General features: G+C 47.6%; 1 protein-coding gene across 5 annotated transcripts in view; it reads right to left on the bottom strand.

Moving 5' to 3' along the window:
* Positions 1-26,424, bottom strand: part of LDLR (low density lipoprotein receptor) — a 36,197-nt gene that overhangs the window by 9,267 nt on the left and 506 nt on the right. For 3 of the 5 annotated variants that reach the window (XM_032626290.1, XM_032626292.1, XM_032626291.1), the window contains exons 2-11: positions 15,604-15,726; positions 14,571-14,693; positions 12,569-12,955; positions 10,009-10,131; positions 7,692-7,814; positions 6,118-6,237; positions 5,516-5,641; positions 3,817-3,988; positions 3,503-3,730; positions 230-348 (exon numbers count right to left, since the gene is read on the bottom strand). In XM_032626290.1, coding sequence (XP_032482181.1) covers positions 230-348; positions 3,503-3,730; positions 3,817-3,988; positions 5,516-5,641; positions 6,118-6,237; positions 7,692-7,814; positions 10,009-10,131; positions 12,569-12,955; positions 14,571-14,693; positions 15,604-15,726 — 1,644 coding nt within the window. The remainder of the gene's footprint in view (positions 1-229; positions 349-3,502; positions 3,731-3,816; positions 3,989-5,515; positions 5,642-6,117; positions 6,238-7,691; positions 7,815-10,008; positions 10,132-12,568; positions 12,956-14,570; positions 14,694-15,603; positions 15,727-26,424) is intronic. The other 2 variants (XM_032626294.1, XM_032626293.1) reach the window with 2 other exon arrangements.

Below are 26,424 nucleotides of genomic sequence, written 5' to 3'. Positions count from 1 at the left end.
CCCCACAGGAGGGAGACCCCCAAGGACCCAGCAGAGACGTGCCCAGGAAAGCAGTTCAGACCCTGCCCCCATCCCCATCACCACCCCCATGTGTGAGCCTGAACTGCATGCAGGTGTGTGGGGGAATGGGAGCTGAGTTTCAGGTTATAAAATCTCAGGGAGGTCCGTGGCCATTTCCTCTCTTCCAGACTGTGCCTGACCCCCCAGGACCACTGTGCTCCCAACATACCCAGGGTGATGCCATTGGGCCACTGGATGTCCTCCGTCACCAGCGAGTAAACGTCCACGCCATTCAGGCCCCCCTTCTTGATCTTAGCGGGGGTTCCCCAGTCTGTCCAATACATGAAGCTGGTGGGACAGCGGGAAGGACAGACAGGAGGACATCAGGGAGGGAGGCTCTGCCTACCCTGAAGCAGCCAGGCCAGGACTCCCAGTTGGTTCTGGGGAGACCCTGGATGGGTTCTTTCTGCTTCCCTGACCTTGCTGCCCTCAAGGCCCACACACCTGGTGAGACCTGGCAGGATTTGGATGACATTTGAGAACAAAGGGAGGTTTTCATTCCAGTGTTGGGACTGGGGCCCTGGAATCTGCACCCTGAACACTGCTTTCTAAGGGCTTTTTATAAATTTGGGGGGGGTAATTTTTTGGCTTTTTAAATACAAATATATATATATATATATATATATACACACACACACACACCCCTACATATACATACATGTATATATACACGCACACAGAAAGAGAGATTTCTTTAAATTGTGGTAAAACACACATAACATAAAATTTAGCATTTAACCATTTTTAAGTATACAATTCAGTGGCATTAAATACATTCACACTGCTGTGTAGCCATCACCACCGTCCATCTCTAGAACTTTCTTTCCTCCCCAAACTGAAACTCTGTCCCCATTAAACACTGACTCCCCCTCCCCCAGCCCCTGACACCCACTCTCCTACTTTCTGTCTCCATGGATCTGACTCCTCTAGGGACTTCGTATAAGTGGAATCATACAGTATTTATCCTTTTGTGAGTGGCTTATTTCACTAAGTGTAATGTCCTTAAGGTTCATCCATGTTGTAGCAGGTTTTTAAGGCTGAATAAAGTCTCACTGTATGCACAGGCCACATTTCGTTTATCTAATCCTCTGCAGACGGACGCTTGGCTACTGTGAGTCATGCTGCTAAGAACACGGGTGTACAAACCTCTGTTTCTGTCCCTACTTTCAATTCTTTTGGATCCATACTTACAAGTGGATCTCCCAGGGCTTTTATTTTCTTTCTTTCTTTCTTTTTTAAATCTTAATTTATCTTATTTTATTTATTTTTGCCATATCCTGCAGCATGCAGGATCCCCGACCAGGGATTGAACCTGTGACCCCTGAAGTGGCAGCTCGGAGTCTTAACCACTGGACCTCCAGGGAAGTCGCTCCAAGGGCTTTTAAACATCTGAAGAGATGCTCAGGCAAGTGACCTAATACAAATTAAAACTACCCTGGAATACACCCTCCCCATCATGATTACAAAGATGGAAAACCCTTTGGTGAGAGTGTGGGGAAACGGGTCCTAGGGTGCGCCTCTGGCGAGAGGGTCAGTATCACAATGTTTGCGTGGAAGGACAATTTGAGGCTATGTCCATGGAAGTACCCTCAGACCTATTTGTAATCCAAATTCTAGAATGTTATCCTGCAGATAAACTGCAGCGACTCACCTTCAAAGGCATTCAAAGGTATTCATGGCTACTTTGTATGAGGCAGGGGGTAAAAACCTAAATTTCCAGGGGCTGGATAGCAGTTTAAATAAATCATGGCCCATTGGGTTGGCAGGGAAGGAAACCCATAGGCCAAATGAAAGAGCCAGGTCGGGCAGAGAATTCCATGCTATTGGGGGTGGGGGAAAGAAACACAAAAGCAGAGCACTTGGGGACTCCCTGGCGGTCCAGTGCTTAAGACTCTGAGCTTCCAGGCACGGGTTTGACCCCTGGTTGAGGGAACTACGATCCTACAAGCCATGCAGCGAGGCAATCAATCAATCAATCAATAGCAGAGCACACAACACGCATCTAAGTGAAGCGTGTGGGACTTCCCTGGTGGTCCGATGGGTAAGACTCCCCGCTCCCAATGCAGGGGGCCCGGGTTCAGTCCCTGGTCAGGGAACTAGATCCCACATGCATGCTGCAACTAAGAAGTCCGCGTGCTGGAACTAAGACCTGGCGCAGCCAAATAAATAAATAAATATTTAAAAATAAATAATAATAAGTGGAGTGTGTCAGGGAGGGTGTCTCTCTCTGCTGGCAGTAGGGTGGACCGGGTGACCCTCCACCAAATGAGAGCATTAGTCTTGATTGACGAGGACCTGACATGCCCACCTTCACCCCAAGGGGGGTCTGTCCGTTCTGAGCCACGGACACCATGCAAGGACAGCCAAGTGCGCCTTTGCCAACATTTTCTCCCTGAGGCCCAATGCTCCCTTTTCTCCAGTTATTGCAGCCAGAACATCCTGCCCATCCTGGGGTTGTGAAATGCCACACATGATGTACCGGGGCAGCTGGTGTGTGCTGCAGGTGCAGGGTACGTGTGACAGAGGACAGAGGCTTTCCGCCAGGGGACACGGGTCCCTGGGGACACTGGAGCTGCTGAGTCAGCCACGGGGCCTGCGGACCCCGAGGAGGGTGATCCACGGGCGGTGATCTGTCAGTCGGCTAACATTGACCCAGAGCGTTTTTAAACATCTCTGCAATCCTGTCTCAGTGTAGGATACTCTGCCGTATAATACTACATTGGAATTTAAATTTCTAACTTCTAACAAGTGTTCATTTCTAATATAAATTTTTTTTTTTGCCGCACCTCCCGGCACTGGGATCTTAGTTCCCCTACCAGGGATTGAACCCACAGCCCCTGCAGTGGAAGCATGGAATCCCAACCACTGGACCGCCTGGAAGTCCCTCTAATATCAATTTAAATCAGTATTTAATCTCTGATTTTGGATTCTATTCCATAGGGCAGGGCTTTTCAGGGTCTGATTCCACCTCAGGTGACACAGAAGACATGGTGGGGCATCGACCCCCAGGGCCCCCATAGGATGGGTGGGGAGGCCCACATTCTGGGCCTTGTTCTTTTATTTATTTTTATTTATTTATTTTTTTTGCGGTATGCGGGCCTCTCACTGTTGTGGCCTCTCCCATTGCAGAGCACAGGCTCTGGACGTGCAGGCTCAGCGGCCATGGCTCACGGTCCCAGCCGCTCCGCGGCATGTGGGATCTTCCTGGACCAGGGCACAAACCTGTGTCCCCTGCATTGGCAGGCGGACTCCCAACCACTGCGCCACCAGGGAAGCCCTGGGCCTTGTTCTTTTCTGACATTGAGAGCATCCCGGGGTTCGGGACAGCCCGCATCCAACTCAGTCTGGTCTACCTCAGCACAAACCTCCCCCCACCTGGAGCCCTAATCGGTTCATGAACCCCACCCGTGTCCTTTGTGCCCCCAGCCCTGGGAATACCCACCCGTGGATGGGATCCACCACAATGGCCCGTGGCTTGGAGCCTTTCTCTTGGAAGAGCGTCTTCCTCTTCACACCCTTGGTGTCAGCCACTGAGACGGTGCCCAGGATGGAGTCAGTCCAGTATATGTTGCTGTGGATCCAATCCACTGCCAGCCCATCGGGGGCCTGGAGATCCTCGCTGATGACAGTGTCATAGGAAGAGAAGCTGGAGGCTCTGTTGATCTGGGCGCTGAGGGGAGAGGAGGAGAGTGTCAGCTCCAGGGGCCCTCAGTCTACTCAGGGACTGGGGCTGCACGGGGCGGGGCCCAGGCTCACCTGTAGATCTTCCTCTGGGACAGGTCGGACCAGTAGATTTTGTTGCTGGCCACCTCCGTGTCCAGGGCGACCACGTTCTTCAGGTTGGGAATGACGCTGGCGTACTCGCTGCGGTCCAGAGTCATCTTCCTCACTTCGTGGCGGTTGGTGAAGAAGAGGTAGGCGATGGTGCCTGGGGAGCCAGGAAGGGGAGTTCAGGAGAGTGAAAGGGACCCTGGCCTCCACTGTCACCCTGCAGGGTCTGACTGAATCAGGGGAGACACCAGGATGCCTGCCTGGGGTATTAACAAAGTGGTTCTGATGTGGATCGGGGAGGACACGGTAAATGACTCACTTCAAATGCAAACTAACCAGCCCACACCCCGCCACATCCTTTATTGGGGTCTCACACTCTTGCCCACTATCTACCTTCCCTAGTCACCCCAGGGACAGGTGCCAGACAACAAGGGCCAGCGTCTATTCCCCAGAGACCACTGAAATTATTCAAACTCGCCTGTTCCTTCCCACAGAAACCACAATAAAGCCTCTCCCACAACCCCGGTTTGGTCTGTTGGCCTCACCATAGCTGAATAATAGTAAAACCTACATTTGAAAACATCTGGGCCCCAGCATTTTACATTGAAGAACGTAAAGATGAAGAAATGATAACAGCAAATGTAAACAAAGTGATTCCTAATGTCAGGGAATTCTGCTTAGTGCTTTTCCTACGTTTTTCTCTCATTGACCCTCACCCTCCTAACAGGCAGCGGCTGTTGTCAACTCCCTGTACAGATAAGGGAATTAAGGCTCAGAGAGAAGTGACTTGCCCAAGGTCACACAGCTAGTGGGTGGTAGAGCTGGGATTTGAACCTGGTTCACTTTGACTCTGGGGGCTGTGCTATAACCATGACATCAATATCCACCAACACACCGAGCCTTCTACAACTGACCCCCTCAGAATATCCCTTCCCACGACACCATTCCAGCTGGGATGGCATCTGTAGGGACCTGACCCTACAGAATGGGATGAAAATGAAATCTCAAATCCTGGAGGGCTTCACACATGGGGATGTAACAGAGGGAAGCCAGGGAGCTGTCAAAGGGATGATGACTGAGAGGCCCTAGGGGAAACAGCTCTAAAATATTTCTGCAAAACTGGCCCTCATTTGGAATCACACTGCAAGAGCAGAACATGACAGAAGACAAAGGATGTTTGGGTGACCTGTCAACTTCACCAGGACAGCTATGCCTCCAAAACCATGGGATCCCTCGATCTAGGTGATTCTAAGAATTAGTGCATGGTTGCAGTTCTAACCTAAACGTCAGGTAGAAGAAACTCAGTGACTTGTACTATTTTGTTTCATTATGAACAATTATATTTTGGTCTCTTTTCAATGGATTTACTTTTTTTGATATAAGTTCCTTTAGCTGGAGGGGGTGCAGGCTGTTCAGGCCATGGCTTTCCACTTTTTGTGCCCTGAAGCCCCTCATGGGACTGGGGGCTACAAACCATCCCCCACGGGATTGATCTGCGTCTTCAGAGAAGCCGGACAGGTGTGGGCAGCTCCCTAGCCCGATTCCTAACTAGGCTGTGGTGTTCACCTACCAGAGGCCTCCGGAGCAGATGGTCTACCCCCAGGTCACTGCAGTCGGTGCAAAGTTCAGATGATAAAATTCCCCACCACGTTCGTTCCCCGTCCCGCCGCCTCCCTGCACTCACCCACGGCCTTGCAGGCCTTGGTGTGGGGCTCCAGCTGGAAGCCCTCCTCACACTGGCACTTGTAGCTGCCCTCGAGGTTCACGCAGAGCTGGCTGCAGGCGTCTGGGTCCTGACACTCGTCGATGTCTGCAGGATGGGACACAGAGAGATTTGGGGCATCTTCCCCACGGGGTGCAGATGGAGCCATGGGCTCTGACCAAAGGCCGTGCATCCCAGTGGCAAATGGGGGACAGCTCATCAAATGGGGGATAGCTCATCCCCTCTGGGGAAGACCTCCAGGGCCAGGGACTCTGACCAACAAAATCTTGGAAACAGCCAAGTGTCACCTCTAACAGTGACCCCGACCTCACCATTCACCTCAGGGCACAGCCAGCAGGGTCAAGCTGAGTCAGCTGAGATTTCTTTCTTAATTATTAATCCCCAAAGGCCAGAAGCAAGTCCTCCCTGAGAGCCAAGCTGGCGACAGTTGGCCCGTGCACCTGGCCTCCTACCAGCCCTGGACAGAGGGGACAGTGCCCACGCCCACTTAATGGATGGGAAAACTGAGGCTGAGGGCTTGACCTTCCCCATGTCCAGGGAAAGGGCCGGGGCTCGGGAATCACCTTCACATCTGTGCTTGTCCACCAGCTGGAAGCCCTCAGGACACAGGCACTCGTAGCCGATCTTGAGGTCGTTGCAGATGTGGGAGCAGCCGCCCTTGTTGTCCAGACACTCGTTGGTCCCTGTGCCAGGTGGGGGATGGGGACCGGTCACACTCTGGCCTCCAGCCACCACTCTCCCGCCACCCTGTGCTATTTCGCCGTCATCATTATAATCACCACAATGACTGTGCAGCTGCAGTACCATGACTCCTAAGAGGACTCAGTCACTGTCACATGGGACGCCATGGATGAACCACGAGAATGTTATACTGAGTGAAATAAGCCAGGTATAGAAGGACAAATACTGCACTATTCCACCTCGAGGCCCCTGTTGGAGTAAAATTCATAGGGACAGAAGGTAGGATGGTGGGTGCAGAGGCTGGGGGAGGGGGAGGGGGAGTTAGTGTTTAACGGGGACAGAGTCTCAGTTCTGCAAGATGAAATAGTTCTGGAGATGGATGGTGGTGATGGTTGCACGACAACGTGAATGTACTTAAAACACTACTGAACTTCACTAAAAATGGTTAAGATGGTAAATTTTTATGTTTTTTTAACCGTAATTACAATTTTTTTAATTATAAAAAATAAAAGCCGGGGCTTCCCCGGTGGCGCAGTGGTTGAGAGTCCGCCTGCCGATGCAGGGGACCCAGATTCATGCCCCGGTCTGAGAGGATCCCACATGCCGTGGGGCGGCTAGGCCCGTGAGCCATGGCCGCTGAGCCTGCGTGTCCGGAGCCTGTGCTCCGCAACAGGAGAGGCCACAGCAGTGAGAGGTCCGTGTATCGCAAAAAAAATAAGAAATAAAAGCCACATACAACTTCCTACAGTTACATATATTAACCCATTTAATCCTCCCTACAACCCTAAAGGCAAGGGAACTACAGCTGGGGAAACTGAGGCACGGCCAGATTAAATGACCTGCCCAAGATCACAGCGCTGGACTCGAACCCAGGGCACTCGGCTCCAGAATCTATGCTCTTACCCTCTGTACCAGGCATGGGCCAAATCCAGCCCTCCACCTGCTCTTACACAGCTAAGAAGGGCTTTTACATTTAAAAATAGTTGAAAAGAAAAATAAGAATCAAAAGCAAAATGGTATTTCATGAAAAAGTTCTATGAAATTCAAGTTTCTGTATCCATAATAAAAGATTCCTTGGAGCACGGCCCCAAGCTTTCATATGCACGTGTATGCATTTGTATGGCTGCTTTTCTGCTACAATGGCCAAGTTGAAGAGCTGTGACACAGACCTTATGGCCTATAAAGTCCAAAATATGGGTCATAGCACTGCTAAAACTACACGCATTGCATCATTTGATCCCCAGCAGCCCTAGGATGTGGGAGCAGTTACTGTCCCATTTTACAGCTGGGAAAACTAAGGCTTAGAAGCCAATCCACTTATCCCCAGCACCCCCTCTACCATCTGTCTCACCCCACAGCACTTGTGGGCCTGGGTGGGCCAGCCCCTCGCAGCACCGCAGCACCCACATCTGGGTCCCACCCCTGCTCTGCCAGCTGCCCGCACCCCAGGGCTCACCACACTCCTTGAGGGGTTCGTCCGACCAGTCTCGGCAGTCCCTGACGGAGTCGCACACTTTGTCCAGGGAGATGCACTCGCCGCTTTGGCACTTGAACTTGTTGGGTCCCTCACACAGAGTCACTGTGAGAGCCACAGAGGAGGATCAGGTGCTTCTGAACAGCAGGAGCCCACTTAGTGCTTTTTATTAATATGATAGCTTATTCATGCAAGAATTGATGCAAACGTATTTGGTAATAAAACAGAATAATTATTGAACACCTGTGAAGCCTCCACTCAGCTTAAGAATTAGAATGTCACCAAGAGCAGGGGCTGGGAAACTCTGGCCCACTGCCTGTTGGTTTAAATAAAGTTTTATTGGCACACAGCCCTGGCCATTCATTTACATACCGTCAGCGGTGGATTTCATGCTATAATAGCAGAGTCCAGTAGTTGTAATTGAGACTATGGCCCACAAAGCTGAAAATACTATCTGGCCTGTACCATTGGGCCCTGACAGAGACTATCATAGTGGTCTTTGCCATCCCATCCCCCTACTCTCTGCTACCCCCAGAGGTAATGATAGTCTTGAATTATGGGTTTACCATTTCCTTATTTTTTCATTAATCATTCTATCAAACATGTATGAATGAACAATATATTGTTGAATTTTGCTTGTTTTTGAGTATGATATAATAACTGTACCCAGTAAATTCCTACAACTTCCTTCTTGCTCCCAACCACAAGATTATGAGGTTTGCCTGGGCTGCAGACAAGGGCTGGAGCCTCATTTTCTCAGCTGTATGGTATTCCACTATGTGCCATTTAAAATTATTTCCATATACCCCTGTTCACAGCAGCACTATTCACAACAGCCAAGGGGTGGAAGCAACCCAAGTATCCATCCACAGATGACTGGATAAACAAAATGTGGTCCATCCATACAATAGAATGTTATTCAGCCTGAAAAAGAGAGGAAATTCTAACACCTGCTACAACATGGATGTACATTGAAGACATCATGCTCAGTGAAATAAGCCAGTCACACAAAGACAAATACTGTGTGATTCCACTTACATGAGGTCCCTAGAGGAGTCAAATTCATAGAGACAGAAAGTAGAATGGTGGGTGCCAGGGGCTGGGGGAGGAGGAGGGGGAATGAGTGTTTCACGAGGACAGAGTTTCAATTTGGGAAGATGAAAAGAGTTCTGGCAATGGATGGTAGTGACGGTTACTTAGCACTACTGAACTTGACCCTTAAAAATGGCTACGATATAAAAAAAATAAGGTTAAGATGGTAAGTTTTATGTTATAGGTATTTTACCACAATTAAAAAAATATTTTGGGACTTCCTGGGTGGCACAGTGGTTAAGAATCCACCTGCCGGGCTTCCCTGGTGGCGCAGTGGTTGAGAGTCCGCCTGCCGATGCACGGGACACAGGTTCATGCCCCGGTCCGGGAAGATCCCACATGCCGCGGCTGGGCCCATGAGCCATGGCCGCTGAGCCTGCGCGTCTGGAGCCTGTGCTCCACAACGGGAGAGGCCACAACAGTGAGAGGCCCACATACAGCAAAAAAAAAAAAAAAAAAAAACAGAATCCACCTGCCAATGCAGGGAACATGGGTTCAATCCCTGGTCTGGGAAGATCCCACATGCTGCAGAGCAGCCAAGCCTGCGAGCCACAGCTACTGAGCCTGTGCTCTAGAGCCTGCGAGCCGCAACTACTGAGCCCCTGTGCCATAACTACAGAAGCCAGTGCGCCTAGAGCCCATGTTCCGCAACAAGAGAGGCCTCCGTAATGAGAAGCCTGCGCACCACAACAAAGAGTAGCCCCCACTGGCTGTAACTAGAGAAAGCCCACGCACAGCAACGAAGATCCAACGCAGCCACAAATAAATAAATAGATAGATAAATAAATGAATACGTATATATATTTTTAATTAATTCTACTGCTGATGAACATTTGGGTTTCTTCCAGTGTTTTGCTGTTAGGACAGTGCTGCTCTGCCTGTTCTAGAGCTTCTCTCCCAGTGCAAGTTTCCCAGGAGCAGAACTGCTATGTTGTAAATTCAGCAAAGTGCTTTACATGGAATCGTACTGTGCATGTAACTCTGAGCTCAGGGACATGAGCTTTGTATACTCTGACCGCATTAAATCTCACAGTCCTGAAGTAGGTGCTTACTTTTTGCCCATTTGGCAGATAAGTGGACGTGAGGCTCAGAGAGGTCAAGTAACTTGCCCAAGGACACACAGGAGGCTCCTCACTTGTCTGGGATGCACCATGCTCATCCCCCTACATCTCCCCATGGCCCTGGACCCTGGCAGGACAGAGCTTACCATTGATGCAGCCCAGCTCGTCGCTCAGGTCCTTACAGTCATACTCCCTGTCGCACTGCCGGCTGCCGTGGATGCAGGTTCCATCCAAGCACTGGAACTCGTCAGGCCGGCAGGTGGCCACGGCTGGGAAAGACAGAGCCAGGTGTGGAAAATAAGAAAGTGGGCAGGAAAGCACCCTAACACAACCGGTTTCTTAGACTTTTCTCCAGTCTGTCCTCGTATGCAGGAAATTCATTAAAAAGCTGGCAGACCCAACAGGCCATTCTCTGCAGAAAAGCAGTGATGTGGTCCCAACCCAGACAGAGGCACGGCCAGGTAAGCTATGATAAATCATATCAATACCACTGAGTATCATACAGCCCTTCAAATGACTCACACCGCAAACGTAAAACATGTTTCAGTTGACACTACCTAAAAAGGCCATTACAATGAAATCTTGGCGGACACACGTGATGACTAGAATAGGGTCATTCTAACCACGGTCCAGACCTTGACCTCCAACAGGTTTTTGCTTTACCCTAATTCATTAAGCTCTAAGCTTAAGTTTTCTGCACTTTCCCATGGGTTACATTTCACTATCAAAATGTTTACAATTAAAAAAAAAAAAAAAAAAAAAAATGTTTACAATTTGAAAATTCGATTTCAGGAGGTCAGTGAAAAAAGATGATAAATCTATGGGCAGAATGATCCTCCCCATCCACCTTTTTAAAAATATGCAAATGGACTTCCCTGGTGGCGCAGTGGTTGAGAGTCCGCCTGCCGATGCAGGGGACACAGGTTCGTGCCCCGGTCCGGGAAGATCCCACATGCCGCGGAGCGGCTGGGCCCGTGAGCCATGGCCGCTGAGCCTGCGCGTCCGGAGCCTGTGCTCCGCAACGGGAGAGGCCACAACAGTGAGTGGCATGTGTACCGCAAAAAAATATATATAAAATAAATAAAATAAAATAAAAATATGCAAATGTCTGGAGCTCATTATTTTCAAGTGGATACTTGCTCTGCTGTGACCTAGGTAAAAGAGGAGAATGATCCTATTTTTTGTTTTGCTTTGTGTATTTAGAATGATCCTATTTTTAACCCCTGTGTCTATCTTTGCATTAAGGAAAAAAATACAACTGAACATAACTCTCGCAAAACATGCTCTCTGATGAGAGTTCACATGGTGGGGTGATCAGGGATGGGTTTGGGTTCACAGGTGTGTGTCCTCAGAGGGTTACTCTGCCTTTCTGTGCCTCAGTCTCCTCATCTGTAAAGAATGAGGGAAGCATGCTCTCACAAGTCATGGGGATTAAATGAGTTTGTGTTTAGTTTTATTTGTTTATTTACTTATTTATTTTTTATTTTTGGCCTCGCCGTGGGGCTTGTGGGATCTTAGTTCCCCAACCAGGGATTGAACCCCGGCCCTTGGCAGTGAAAGAGCGGAGTCCTAACCACTGGACTGCCAGGGTGTTCAGTTTTAGAACCGATCGATCACATACAAAGTCTTCAACTGTTTTGTTTTGCCTTATTTATTTTTTGGCTGCGCCAGGTCTTAGTTGTGGCATGTGGGATCTTCACTGCCGCAGGTGGGATCATGCGGGATCTTCATTGCAACATGTGGGGTCTTTAGTTGCGGCATGCAGGATCTAGTTCCCTGTCCAGGGACTGAACCCGGCCGGGTGCACTGGACTCCACATGCTGGAAGTCCCTTCAATCGTTTTTAAAAGGTGTAAGAAGTTTTTAAAAAGTCTAATTACGGGACTTCCCTGGCAGTCCAGTGGTTGAGACTCCACGCTTCAAATGCAGGGGGCACAGGTTCGATCCCTGGTTGGAGACTAAGATCCCGCATGCCATGTGGGGCGGCCAAAAAGGAAAACAATAATAATAAAAAAATAAAATGTCTAATTACACCTATACAGCGATTGCAACTCTGAACACTGTGCACGTGGGCAAAGATGCCAAAGAAACAGAAAGACGAAAACGACCTACATCACTAGCCGTGCAAGAATGGCCCTGATTCAGGGTGCACTGACTCGGGGCCACGTCTTCATCACAGTCGCCACTAACCACCTGTGGCTATTTAAGTTTCAATGAGTTAAAATGAAAGCAACCTAAGAATTCCATCTTTCAGTGGCATCAGCTACACTGGCCAGCACTCGTGCACTGGGCAGCATCACAGCAAGTTCGATTGGATGGCACTGGATTCTAACCGAGGTCCGCAAAGGCCGATGCTGTTGCCCCATCTGCAGGGGAGGAGACCACAGCACAGTGGTCCCTGGCCAAAGGTCACACAGCACAGATGACACCAGCCAGGCCCGGAGCCCAGGATCCTTTCTGGACCCAAATTATACTGCAGGTTGCAGTTTGCTCCCCTGGGCAAAAGAGATTAATTAAATAGGTGTTCCAGACTGAGCACCCTTTGGAGGATAGCTTGTCCTCCATGTGACTGGAAAGACTCGAACATGAAATGGGACCGATTTTCTTGCTATGAGATGTGAAACCATTCAACCACCTAAAGGCACTGCCCCTGCCCCGACTTGGGGGAGCCTGGGGACAGATGAGGGGACCCGTGCGGTGCCCCTACCACAGTTCTCCTCGTCAGACTTGTCCTTGCAGTCGGGGTCGTGGTCGCAGTGCCAGCTGGAGTGGATGCATTCGCCGCTGCGACAATGGAACTCGAGGGCCGAGCAGGGGTTGTTGCCCTGTGCGGGGTCCGACGGCTGGGGGCTCCCGCAGCGCTGCGGCCACTCGTCCGAGCTGTCTTCGCAGTCGGGGTCGCCGTCACAGGCCCAGAGCTCGGGGATGCAGGTGGCACTGTTGCACTGGAAGCTGGCAGGGTCGCAGGTGGACGCAGGGCAGGACACCTCGTCTGAGCCATCTAAGCAGTCCAGGTCCGAGTCGCAGACGAACTTTGGGGCGATGCACTTGCCGTCATTGCAGCGGAACTCGTCCTGGGAGCACGTCTTGGGGGCTGCGGGGACGGACGGGAGACGACAGCCCAGTCAGCAGGGAGCCTCCCACCACATCCTGACACAAGCCCATTGCACAGATGCAGACACTGAGCCGAGGAGAGGCCAGAGCCCAGTGGTCAGGAGCTCAAGGCAGTGGTCAGGAACCCTGAACACGGAACCGCTGCCCTGGCCGGAAGACTGTCCAGCTCCTGGGCCCCCTCTGTGCTTCAGTTCCCTCATCTGTTCGTGCCTTAAGGCATTGCTGAGGACTTGGGGTATAAAGCTCTCACGTTGGGCTGGGTACATGGGAAGCAGTATGAGTCTGCACAACGGACTTCCCTGGTGGTCCAGTGGTAAAGAATCCACCTTCCAATGCAGGAGATGCGGGTTCAATCACTGGTTGGGGAACTGAGATCCCGCATGCCGGGGCGGGGGCAACTAAACCTCCGCACCACAACTACTGAGTTCGTGAGCCTCAACTAGAGAGCCGGTGTGCTGCAAACTACGGAGCCCACGCACTCTGGAGTCCGCGTGCCACAAGTAGAGAGAGAAAACCCACACGCCACAACTAGAGAGAAGCCTGTGCCCTACAACTACAGAGAAAGAAGCCCCAGCGAGGAAATGAAAGATCCCACATGCTTCAACAAAGATCCTGCATGCCTCAACTAATACCCAATGCAGTCAAAAAAATAGTGTGCACAGGGAATATAGTCAATATCATATAATAAATTATAATGGAAAAGAATATGAAAAAGAATATATGGGGGCTTCCCTGGTGGCGCAGTGGTTGAGAGTCTGCCTGCCACTGCAGGGGACATGGTTCGAGCCCTGGTCTGGGAAGATCCCACATGCCGTGGAGCAACAAAGCCTGTGCACCACAACTACTGAGCCTGTGCTCTAGAGCCTGCAAGCCACAACTATGGAACACATGCCTAGAGCCTGTGCTTTGCAAGAAGAGAAGCCACTGCAATGAGAAGCCCACACTCCGCAACGAAGAGTAGCCCCTGCACGCCACAACTAGAGAAAGCCTGCGCCCAGCAACGAAGACCCAACGCAGCCAAAAATAAATAAATAAAATTTATTAAAATGTTCCCCAGGGAGCTGTTTCATCAGATGACCACTAACCAAGGTTAGACGTGCATTTCTAAGGTAAATGTAAGCAAACACTCACTTTTTGGGTCTTATGGCTTGTGGGATCTCAGTTCCCCGACTAGGGATTGAACCCTGGCCATGGCAGTGAAAGCCCAGAATCCTAACCACCTGGCCACCAGGGAACTCCCCGTTTTTAGTTTTTTTTAAGACTCTCTTAAGGGTTTTTATATTTTGTGAACTTGAAGATTTGATGTGATCTCAGTTATTTAAATTTTCCCCAGGATTTTTTGTTTTTTAAAGGGCCTTATTTTGTTAAAAAAAAAAAAAAACCTATGCAATTGAAAATGAAATTATAAACAATGAATAAAATCAAAGAGACAAGACAGAACCAGCTGCAAAGTGCCTTCCCCTCCAAGACTCTCGGCCTGTTTCTTCACAGAAACCTCAGTTTGGGGAACAAACTCCGACCTTAGCCAGGAACCCAGTCAGGTCACTTGGACTAAGCCAGGACCCACGGGCCACCAGGCCAGTGACTCCACTTACGACAGCCTTCCTCGTCTGAGCCGTTCTCACAGTCCGGCTGGCCGTCGCATCTCCAGGACTCAGGAATGCAGCGATTGACATGGCCCCCACAGTTGAAGTCCCCCGTCTTGCAGGTGACAGACACTATGGGAGAAACAGGATTCAGCCTTAACCCAGAGGGAAGACCAACCTGCCTCGCCAGTCCGAGCTTTGCAAGGGAAAAACCCAGAGTTTTCTGACAGGGAGTGCCGAGCCCACTTTTCTGAGTCAAAATGAAGGACATTTAATGGAGCTTGTTTAAAATTAGAAGCTAGGTGCTGCAAAGGTTTTGGAACGAGATGGAGGTGGTGGTTGTACCGCACTGTGAATGTATTCATGCTACTGAACTTTACTTTTTTCACTTTTTAAATTTTTTTGGCTTTTTAAAAATTGAAGTATAGTTGATTTACAATGTTGTGTTAGTTTCAGGTGTACAGCAAAGTGATTCATATATACATATATATTTTTTTCCATTACGGTTTATCACAGGATATTAAATATAGTTCCCTGTGCTATACAGTAGGACCTTGTTAATCTATTTTTTATATAGCAGTGTGTATATGTTAATCGCAAACGTCTAATTTATCCCTACCCCCTCCGTCTCAAACTGATCACTTGAAAATGGCTAATTTCTGTTATGTGAATTTCACTTCGATTTACAAAAAAAAAAAAAAAAAAGAGGCTTTAAAGGAAAGTTTCAGTTCCAGTAATATCTTCTGTCTCCATTTCCCAATTCACAGCTGAATACATCAATACACTGGCCAATTTCCACCGAGTCTGTCATCCAGTATCATCAAATCACTTTGCCGTACAGCAGAAATGTTTATTTATTTATTTTTTAAAAAGTGGTTTTTGTTGTGTCATGGCTTGCCATGGCCAGAGAGTAACCACTGGGCCGCCAGGGAAATCCCTGTACAGCAGAAATTAACACAACGTTGTAAATCAACTATACTTAAATTTTAAAAAAAGAGTGAAAAAAAGGTTAGGACGCGTGTCACGCCCAAAGGGGACTCACTGCACGTCTCCTGGGACTCATCGGAGCCATCCTGGCACTCAGCGCTCCCGTCGCAAACCCACTTGTAGGAGATGCATGTCCCGTCTCGGCACTGGAACTCATTTCTCCCACATTTGTCTTCCACTGAGAGAGAAAGAAAGGAGAAGGAAGGATCAGGGTCAGGATTAGAAACGACCATGCTCCCTGTGTCTATTTCCTGCCAACTGAAGAACGAACCAGAAATACAACCTTACTATAACAGTCAAGTTCCCAGGAAATGAAACAGGCACAACAAATTAAATTTCATGAACTGAAATGTAAGTATTGTGGAGGATGCAAATAACACATCCAAAAGAGAGATTTGTCCCCAATATGAGATTTTGGCATCATGGTTGTTGAGACCAAAGTATGGATCCATTGGTCTATGGGAATAAAATATTAGAAACTGGGTGTACATTAACAAAGAAAAGAAAATTATTTCGCATATTACAAATCTGTATTGGAAACAGTACCAAGGAAAATTGAGGCTATAAAAGCATTAAGCTGGAGGAAAACTTGAAAAGCTTTCTCCAGTAGGTAGAAAGGAACTATAAAGAGATAAAAATTATGAGAAATTATTAATGTAGAGGTCAGTGAGCAGAGATCCAGCAGAAAAGATAATCATATAACTAAAAGTCAGATCAAAAGAAATGGGACAGACACAGTAACAAAAGATCTAATCAAGAGAAAACTTTCCTTAGGAAAACGAAGACTTGGATTTTGAGATAAAAATGAGGACAGCGGGGCTTCCCTGGTGGCGCAGTGGTTGAGAGTCCGCCTGCCGATGCAGGGGACGCGGGTTCGTGCCACGGTCCGGGAAGATCCCACATGCCGCGGAGCAGCTGGGCCCGTGAGCCATGGCCGCTGAGCCTGTGCGTCCGGAGCCTGTGCTCCGCAACGGGAGAGGCCACAACTGTGAGAGGCCCGCGTACCGCAAAAAAAAAAAAAAAATGAGGACAAAGTAAGTGTTTGGGAAGTTTTCTAAAATATATGATTTTTGCACTTTGGAAAAGAGAACAAAATAATATTGACTGCATTTAGTTTTAGGTATCATGCTTTGATTTAGAATGCATTGTTATTTGTGAACTACGATCAAAGCAAACTTTTATTGGTTGGTAAAACCTAGTACTAATCCTTTAATCTCTAAATATAAACTTTGATCCCCTTTGTAATCTAAAGTAATGCGGCCAATAAAAATTATGATCTGGTTCATCTTAGGATAAGGAAATAAGATCAAAAAAAAAAAAAGAAGCTAGCAGGATTTTCCTGATTAGTCAGATGTTCTGAAGGCAAATGGTATGTAAAATAGAAGTTTTAACTGATGGCTACATTTCTTATATTTTTCATTACCTTTGTAAGAAGATTAAGAATGTCTTTTCTTTTATTAATTTATTTTGAATGTTAGCCATAACCAAATCAAGAGTTTAATGGTTTGTGCAAAACTTATTCATGAGCTCATCTTGCACAAAGGCAATTAATGAATGCATTGTCTGGGAGAAAACTCCAGACAAAAAGAACAGAAGACAGTAGATCCTTTAATGATTCTTCTCATGGGAGAAGTCTCTCCTTCCTTCATTCTGGATATGGGAGAAGAAGATTCAAGATCTTACACACTTTGGGGCTTTTTATGTATTTAGATTTTTTTTCCTTTGATATTCTCTTTAAACACCCAAAATTTGTTTTTATCCATGGTGGTATTGCCTAGAAAACGTGAATCATCCACACTTAGTCTAGTAAACGGTTACAGGTAAATTAAAATTTTGTTGCCTGGAAAAGAAAAAAAAAAAAAAAGAATTTCCATGAATAATTCTTTAGCTCTGAGACTACTGAAGAATGTTTCCAAGTATCTGTTCTCCTCCTCCTTCTCCATATTATAAAGACCTTCAAGTTTTAGCTGGGCACACGACCCAAAAGAGGATCTATAATTTCCCAATTTTCCTTGCAGCTAGGTGTGGCCATGGGACTGAGTTTAAGCTAATGAGCTGTGAGTGGATGTAAATGAGCAAACTTCCCGACCTTAGATGGCAGCATTGACAAGTCTATTCCTATTTTTTTTAAGTCTTTACTGAATTTGTTACAATAATGCTTCTGTTTTATGTTTTGGTCACGAGGCATGTGGGATCCTAGCTCCACGACCAGGAATTGAACCCACACCCCCTGCACTGGAAGGCAAAGTCTTAACCACTGGACCACCAGGGAAGTCCCAAGTTTATTCCTATTAATGAGCATTTTGCCCCTCCTACCCTCAACGTACAAGATAAAAAGAGACCTAATCAGATATGATAGAAGGTCAAGCCAAAAAAAAATCAAAATGATCAAGGACGCCCTTTGAAATGTGGCCTTCTGTGCCCAATTGCTAATGATTAACCTTGCCCTTAATACTCAGCCATAAAAAAGAATGAAATAATGCGACTTGCAGCAACATGGATGGACCTAGAGGTTATCATACTAAGTGAAGTAAACCAGACAGAGAAAAACAAATATCATACAATATTGCTTATATGTGGAATCTTAAAAAAAAAGATACAAATGAACTTATTTACAAAACAGAAAGAGACCCATAGACACAGAGAACAGTCTTATGGTTACCAAAGAGGAAAGGGGTGAGGGACAGATAAATTAGGAGGTTGAGATTAACATATACACACTACTATATATAAAATAGATAACCAACAAGGACCTACTGTATAGCACAGGGAACTATACACCTAATATCTTGTAATAATCTATAAGAGAAAAGAAATTGAAAAAGAATCTGAATCACTTTTGCAAAAAAACACTTGCTCTGACTACATCATGATTTCAGATTTTAACTAACTATAGCAGGAAGCCATCACGAATAACAAGATATTTTTAAATGTTGTGTGTCTGATTTTTTTTTTTTTTTTTTTTCAGTACGCGGGCCTCTCACTGTTGTGGCCTCTCCCGTTGCGGAGCACAGGCTCCGGACGCGCAGGCTCAGCGGCCATGGCTCACAGGCCCAGCCGCTCCGCGGCATGTGGGATCTTCCCGGACCGGGGCACGAACCCGTGTCCCCTGCATCGGCAGGCGGACTCTCAACCACTGCGCCACCAGGGAAGCCCGTGTGTCTGATTTTTAATCTCACCTTTTTAACATTTCTGCTTTTCTGTATATTTATGGTTTGTAAGGTACATCATACACTAGTACAGTATATGATAAATAATTATATTAGGGAGGACTTCCTCAAAATTTTTTTAACCAATGAGGGTATGCGATTAAAAGAGTTGGGAGACCAACTGGTTAAGACTAGGATCAAAGACTTTAGGGCCCAAATGTGATGTGAAATACTGGATTGGATCTTGGAAGAGGAAAGGGTCATTAAAGAAAAAAATGGATGAAATCCAAAGAAAGTCTGGAATTCATAGTAATATACAAATGTTAATCTCTTAGTTTTGACATGTACTGTAGTATGTAAGACGTTAATATTGGGGGAAAATGTATGAGGGGTATGAGAATTCTCTGTAATAACTTTGCAACTTTTTTACATTGAATAGAATCCCAAAATAAGAAGGTAATTTTTTTCCCAAGTCATTGAGGTGAAAGATGACATACATTAGATGACTGCAGTTCATTCTTTCTTTCTTTCTTCCTTTGTTTCTTTCTTCCTTCCTTCTTACCTTTCTTCATTAAATATTTTTGGCTGTGTTGGGTCTTCATTGCCGTGTGCGGGCTTTCTCTAGTTGCAGCGAGCGGGGGCTGCTCTTCGATGCGGTGCATGGGCTTCTCATTGCGGTGGCTTCTCTTGTTGCGGAGCACAGACTCTAGGCATGCAGGCTCAGTAGTTGTGACCCCCGGGCTTAGTTGCTCTGTGGCATGTGGGATTGTCCCGGGCCAGGGATCGAACCCGTGTCCCCTGCACTGGCAGGAGGATTCTTAACCACTGTGCCACCAGGGAAGTCCCCACTGCAGTTCCTTAAAATGAACAATGAATGTGAATAAAGATTTGGGGAGCATCAGTGGGGAAAAAGTCTTTAGGGCTGGAAGGCATGTGAAAGCCAGACCTTATCATGATGAAGGAAGAGCTATGAGTCTCCAACTCATCCCATTCTTGACCAAAATGGAAGTGTGGTCTCCATCTAAGTTAAAGTCAAGACATAAGGTGGCAGAGAGGTGAAGGTGGCCCACAGCCGGAAGGAAACAAAAGAACATGCCTGGATACTTCTTTTCCAAGCTCACGGATGTATGGCCGGTGTTCCCTACACACATCCCATTTCCTTTCACACACACCCATCTGCAAGACATCTGTTTTCCCCATAAAATGCCATCCTGAAACCTCTATAAACAAGGAAGAGGGAGGCCCTGAGGTCACCAGATTTCACCAACTGTCCCCACTCCAAAGCAGTGTGAATTACAGTCTTATGGAAATGGCATTCTCTGCCTCCGTACTGGATCTGGTAAAAATTTCACAACCTCAGATCCCAAATCCCTGCAGTTCCCTCTACTGCAAAGCCCCCTCCCAACTCCCACCTGTTTGTTTGGCTAACAGTTCAACTTTGAATACTTATTTATTTATTTTATTATTTATTTATGTATTTTGGCTTTGCCAGGTCTGAGTTGTGGCATGCAGGACCTTTTAGTTGCAGCATGAGGGCTTCTTAGTTGCAGCATGCGGGATCTAGTTCCCTGACCAGGGATTGAACCTGGGCCCCCTTCATTGGGATTGCCGAGTCTTACCCGCTGAACTACCAGGGAAGTCCCTAACAGTTCAACTTTGAAGCTGATCTTCCCCAAAACTGGGTTTGGCACCGCCGTGAGCCCCTAAAACACCCATTTCTCATTCCTAACACACAGTATCGAAAGCACCTGTTTATTGTGTATCCCCCAGCCTAGACTTAAACTCCTTGAGAGTAAGGAATGTCTTTTTCATCGTTTCAGCATGAAACCATCAGAGCCCAAGGCCTGACACAGTCACAGTAAGATTTGTTCAATAGGTATGCCAAAAATCAGGGCCGGGTCCATCATCTTTGCCGGGGAAAGATTTTGGAAAAGTGGAACTCTTCCACATTCCACCTCTTAGGAGGGCAACAGGGCAGAATCTGTCAAAATTTAAAGTGCAAAGTCCCTGGGACCCAGAAGAAATATTAACACAGGTGTATAACAATGTCAAGTTCAAAAGAGGTCCAAAGCTTTTTCTGTTTATTTTGGCAGTGCCCGGCGGCATGCGTGATCTTACTTCCCCCACCAGGGATTGAACTCATGCCCCCTGCAGTGGAAGCTCAGAGTCCTAACCACTGGACCGCCAGGGGAGTCCCTAAAACTTTTCTTATAATAGAGAAAAGGGGGGAACAATTGGTGGTATTATTTATGTATTTAATTTATTTTTGGCTGCATTGGGTCTTCATTGTTGCGTGAGTGCTTTCTCTAGTTGCTGCGAGTGGGGGCTACTCTTCGTTGTGGTGCACGGGCTTCTCATTGTGGTGACTTCTCTTGTTGCGGAGCACAGGCTCTAGGTGTGCAGGCTTCAGTACTTGTGGCACGCGGGCTCTAGAGCGCAGGCTCAGTAGTTGTGGCACACAGACTTAGTTGCTCCGTGGCATGTGGGATCTTCCCTGACCAGGGCGCGAACCGGTGTCCCCTGCGTTGGCAGGAGGATTCTTAACCACTGCGTCACCAGGGAAGCCCAGTGGTATTTTAAAATATGACCACAAATTCCATGACACTCCCTCCAAAAGGTGAGCCTAATTCCCCACGCCTGGCGTGTACTCAGGACTTGTTTCTAATATATAGAAAAAGGCAGACGTGATGAGGTGTGCCTTCTGACCCTACATCATGAAGCCACCACAGCCTCCTCCAGAATCTCTTGGATTGCTTACTTATCTGGGGGAAGCCCTTTGCACACGCTGAGGTGCTCCATGCAGTGAGTGCCTGAGGCCTTCTGGGAAAAGCCACTGAGGACACCATCTTGGAAGGGAAGCTTCAGCCCCCATAGAGCCCAGATGACTGCAGCCCCTGCAAATATATTTTTTCCTGAGGTATCTAGATGGCAACTTCATGTGAGATCCTGAGCCAGAACCATCTGGCTATGCTGCTTCCAAATTCCTGACCCACAGAAACTTGGAGATAATAAATGTGTATTGTTTTCAGCCACTAAGTTTTGGGGTAATTTGATATGCAATAGATAATTAATACATAACCTAATTTAAGAAGGTATGCCTATATTCAAATGGAACTATGTAGCCACACATGCAAAATGGATACCTAATTATAATGCAGATCCTTCAGAGGCACTGAAAAAGGTGATGTCAATCATCCTACGTTGTGACACTGTGGAAAGCTGTCCACGGTATTTTGCTAAATGGGGAAAAAAGCAAGGGGCAGAAGAGTTTGTAATAGTTTTCAGTGTGATCCTACTTTTGGAAGAAACAAAGTCTTATCTGTGCTTCTGCATAGGAAACAGTGGCAAGGGGCCTTCTTTAATTCATTTCAGGTTGTTTGGTTTTCTTCTAAGAATGCTTTACTCTTGAGATTCTTTTTTTTTTTTTTAAACAAAGGAAGAAAATGATTAAGTGAAAGAACTAAGATATCAGTCAGTGCCTATCCCTGGCATTAGCCCTAATTCCCCTGATTCAATAAACCTCCCTTTTTGTCAGCTCTTGGTGGCTTTGGTCATTCCAATGGGGGTTGACAAGGCCAGAGACCTCTGGAGGCCCTTGAACATTTCACTCAGCCTTGAACCCAATCCTGAGCCTGGGTTGAGGGCTATGGGGGTCAGGGGCTCTGGGACCCAGTTTGAAAACCACCTTCCTGGAGAAATGGGACACCATATGCTGTACTTTATCACTCTCCTCTGGCTTCCTTTGGTAAACAGTTCCACTACCCAGATGAGTGTATTACATTTATACAAGAGGGAAGAAACCTTTTACTGCAGCCACAGAATGCCAGGAAAAGGTAAGATGATGGTGGATGACTTTCCATGGCCTGATTCCAGCTGTCAAGGAATGTTCTGCATTTTTAGGACTTTTGGAGAGCCTTGCAAAAAGATCATCTTTCACTGCCCTGGAGTCTATGGAGCACAATGAAACTAACGTTTGGGTTGCTTTCCTTGTAAAAGCTATTCTTTAAAAAACAGCTACTTACTTATTTATGTATATGTACATGTGTGTATATGTATGTATTTGAGTTCTCAAATATGCATGCACGGATGGAGAAACTTGATTTGGCATTTCTGGTAAAGGGATCCATGGGAGAATAATGTATCCCTTCATCCATTTCTACTTTGCTGGTTCACCCAGCACTTTTGTGTAGACTCCCTGAGAGGCAGTGTAGTGAGGTGCTCAGACAGACAGGCTTGGGTGTAAATGGCTTTCTGGGAACTTTCTGGGAGGTGAGTATTTCTCTAGATCCTAATGAGAGGTGGTTACATAGAAGTAAATGTTTATCACAACTCACTGAACTCTTTACTTATCTGTCCATTTTATAGTATGTCAATTACACCTCAATTTCAAAAGGGAAACTCTAAGTCTTCAAAGATCACATCCAAGGTTCCTGCCAGAGGTTAGGAAACCAGTCAGGTGAGATTAGGAGGGCCACAAGGAGGCTACAGGTGATGAAGATAGAAATACAAAGAGCGTTGACAAGCATCAACAGAACTTGGTAACTGAACTACAAGGAGGCCAGGCTGGAGGTGGCCCCAGTGGAGCCCATTCATTCAAGAGAAGTGAATGAGCTGAACTTTGGAATCTACTGCTATCAGAACACAGACTGATAAATACATTGCCCAGCTACGGAGCCAAAGAGGACATCTCCCTCAGAGTTGCCTCTACAATACACCCCACACCCCACTGACTCACAACCGAACTGTGATCATGCCTGAAAAAGGAAATGACTCACTTCTAGATCCTGGCACACAGGGTAGGCAACAAGCAATCGGAATTCCAGGACTCTCAGAAAAAAGTAAAAAAGGAAGTTCAGGCAAGGGGCATTCTCAGTGAGGATCCCGGAGGAGGACCTTCTGTCATCCCCTCTCCCAACCAGGCGAATGCAGTTTTGATTACCACTACTAATCCACTTTGCACAAGGAATCATCTTACACACAAAATGTGCTCCTGGAAAGGTTAGAACTATTAAAACATCTTAAGGCCCTTTAAAGAACAATAACCCCCTTCCCTGGATAACAAGCCTTCCCCTGGCAACAGTTAATCAAATATTTGCTTGTCATAGACACCTGAAGACCCCACCAACAGGAAGACCCCACTACTACCTATTTCTATCTGAACAGCTGGCCGACAGCTCCAGACAGTGTTTAAATGAAAAGTGAATGGATTTCACCATTACAGGGAATGGTCAGCTGGGAAATCAATCCCATAGCCTTGCTCATGGGGACGGGGATGAGGAACAGTGAGCACCAAGGGACAGCACATCAGATGGGTGTCTCCACAGCAGGCAACACAGTCCTGAACAATGGGTCAGAACTAGGCCTGTTTCAAACACCACAGCCCAAAGAAATCACACCTCTTTCTTGTTTTCTCCCTGTTCCAGAAGCAAGATTTGGGTTTTCCATGTCAGTTTCATTTGAATTTCAGCAAAAGCAAACTGGAGCTCCCAATCCCTTATCTCTGGAGATGCCTAAAATTACATAAGCACTGCACCCTCCCTTAGGAAAAAAACCAAAAAAACTAAACTCTAGCCCTTAGACCTCTCCTGTCACGAATGACAAGTCAGGAACAACATTATCGAAACAGAAAAGGGGAATACACATTTCTGCTTTTTCTCCAGCACACAAATGAGGTGGTAAACACTTTCGATGTTTTCCTTCCTGTTACTGAAGACAGTGGTTGTGCAGGGAAATCAAAATAATACATGGAATCATTTTCTTGAGAAAGAAATGGCGGGAGCTAACAGACTCAGCGGAAAACGAACGAGACATCCTTTTACCAGTGCTCTTTTCCACAGGTGTCGCCAAGGTATTTTCTCCAAGGGTGATCTCGATGGTAGATTTTGTTGCCTTTGGGGAGGGGTAGCCTGTTTCTATCACTGTTCACTGCTGGCTACTTCCACAGTGTCTTAGCAACACATGGTCTCTTTCCTGACAGCGGGGCAGAGTATGGATGCTGTTAATGTACTTAATGTGGAACATGAAAGGCCATCCAAGCACTGAGCAAAAAAGGCATCTAGAACTGGGTCTTGTCAGGGGAGGAACCCTACAGATAAGAGCAGGAATACTGTGGAAAGACAGAATGAGGCACATATTTCTCTTAAAGATTTGCAGTGCCCTGGAAGACAAATATGCTTGGCAATGATCAATGAATAACCCTGGGGCCTGCTGCCAAAGCAGACACAACTCAGCGGGACCACTCTACTTTCTGAGTTTGGATGTGTCCTTGGCATATTTGAGGCTCCACACACAGCTGTTAACTGATTTGGATCTGGCTAAGGGAAAGCATGCCGTTAAGATCCCAATTACTTCCATTCCCAAAGGAAACAGACAAGAAATTCCCTCCCCCTCGGGGGCAAACTGCTACAAATGTATGTGGTTGTGTTAACACCAGAGAAGATACTTAGTAGCTGCCAGCTCTCGGGAGCCTGGGGAACACACCAGACGATCAGCCTCCTTGAGACCCAAAATACACCAGATCCTCCGCCACCCAGTGAAAGAGGAAACTGAAGCAAGCGACACATCTTGCTGGAGACTTCACTGCCATCATTTCCTCTTAGGAATGGAGTGGATCGCGTGTGAAATACAGGCTAATCAAGTGTCTCTTGACCAAGCCACGCTCCCTTTGCTTCACACAACTGAATGGCCGAATTATTACAGTAATCCTCTACCATGTGCAACCTCCCTTCCTCTCCTCCCAGAGGACACCGATGTGTCACAGGTACTGATTCCAAGAGTTCAAAGCCACCTCCCTGCCAATAAAAAGGAAAAGCTTCCTGCATCCTGTTAATCAGACAATCCCAATCCTTTTCTAGGCCCAGCTGGTCGTAAGTAGGAAAAGGACCATTTCTCTATTTTCCAGAGCGAGGTCAAATGCCTCTGGGAGCCAGCAGACAACTCAGGATGGTGCATCAACTAGCCTCTTGCCCAAATCTAAATTTCAAACCCTCTAAAACGAAATGCTGTCATGTGGGCAGCACAGCTGAACCCATTCAGCGCCTCTGAACAAACACGTTAACCCGAGGGCCATGAGGGTGGCCTGGGGGGCACGTCTGCGAACATGTCCCGGGCGGGGTGGGTGAGGGCGGCCCCCGAGGACAAAGCGGGGACGAAGGCCTCGCCACAGAGGGGAAAACTGACGCCTTCGCCGAGGGGGCCGCGGCGCTCGGCGGGCGCCTCGGCCACGCTAGCAGAGCTTCTCCAGGGGCCCGGGACGTGACGCCTCCTTTGTGACAGAAGCTGGGACCAACCTGAGGAATCTCCTTGGACGTCCTCACCGAGAACGAGGTGCGCCGCTAGTCTTGAGCCTGCCCCGCCCGGCGCCGCGCGCGCCTCCGCAGCCACCGCTTCCCATTGGCCAAGGGGAGTGGCTCGAGGCTCGCCTGTTCCAATGGCGCCCTATGGGAGCTCGGGGGCGGGGCTGAAGGCGGTGGCCTTGGGAGGAAGTGTGGTGCGGGGTCCGCGCTGGACGCGTTCCTCTCCGTTCCGGGAGCCAGCAGCGCCCTTGAGTCGCACAAAGCCAACTTGCCCGCCGCCGTAACCTCTGAGGGTGAACCGGCGCAGGGGCGCGCCCGCAGACTACCCTGAGCGTGCAGCCAGGGACCAGGCTGAGCAGCCGGGTTTCGGGTCACTCTCACCCCTAGAATAACTCTGGGAGGGGGTCCCTCCCCCCATTGGTGGAGACCCGC

This window comes from Phocoena sinus, chromosome 3 (genome assembly GCF_008692025.1).
Source record: "Phocoena sinus isolate mPhoSin1 chromosome 3, mPhoSin1.pri, whole genome shotgun sequence".
NCBI classification, from domain to species: Eukaryota; Metazoa; Chordata; class Mammalia; order Artiodactyla; family Phocoenidae; genus Phocoena; species Phocoena sinus.
The sequence above is the reverse complement of the archived record's forward strand: the minus strand, read 5'-3'. Positions and strand labels throughout refer to the sequence as shown.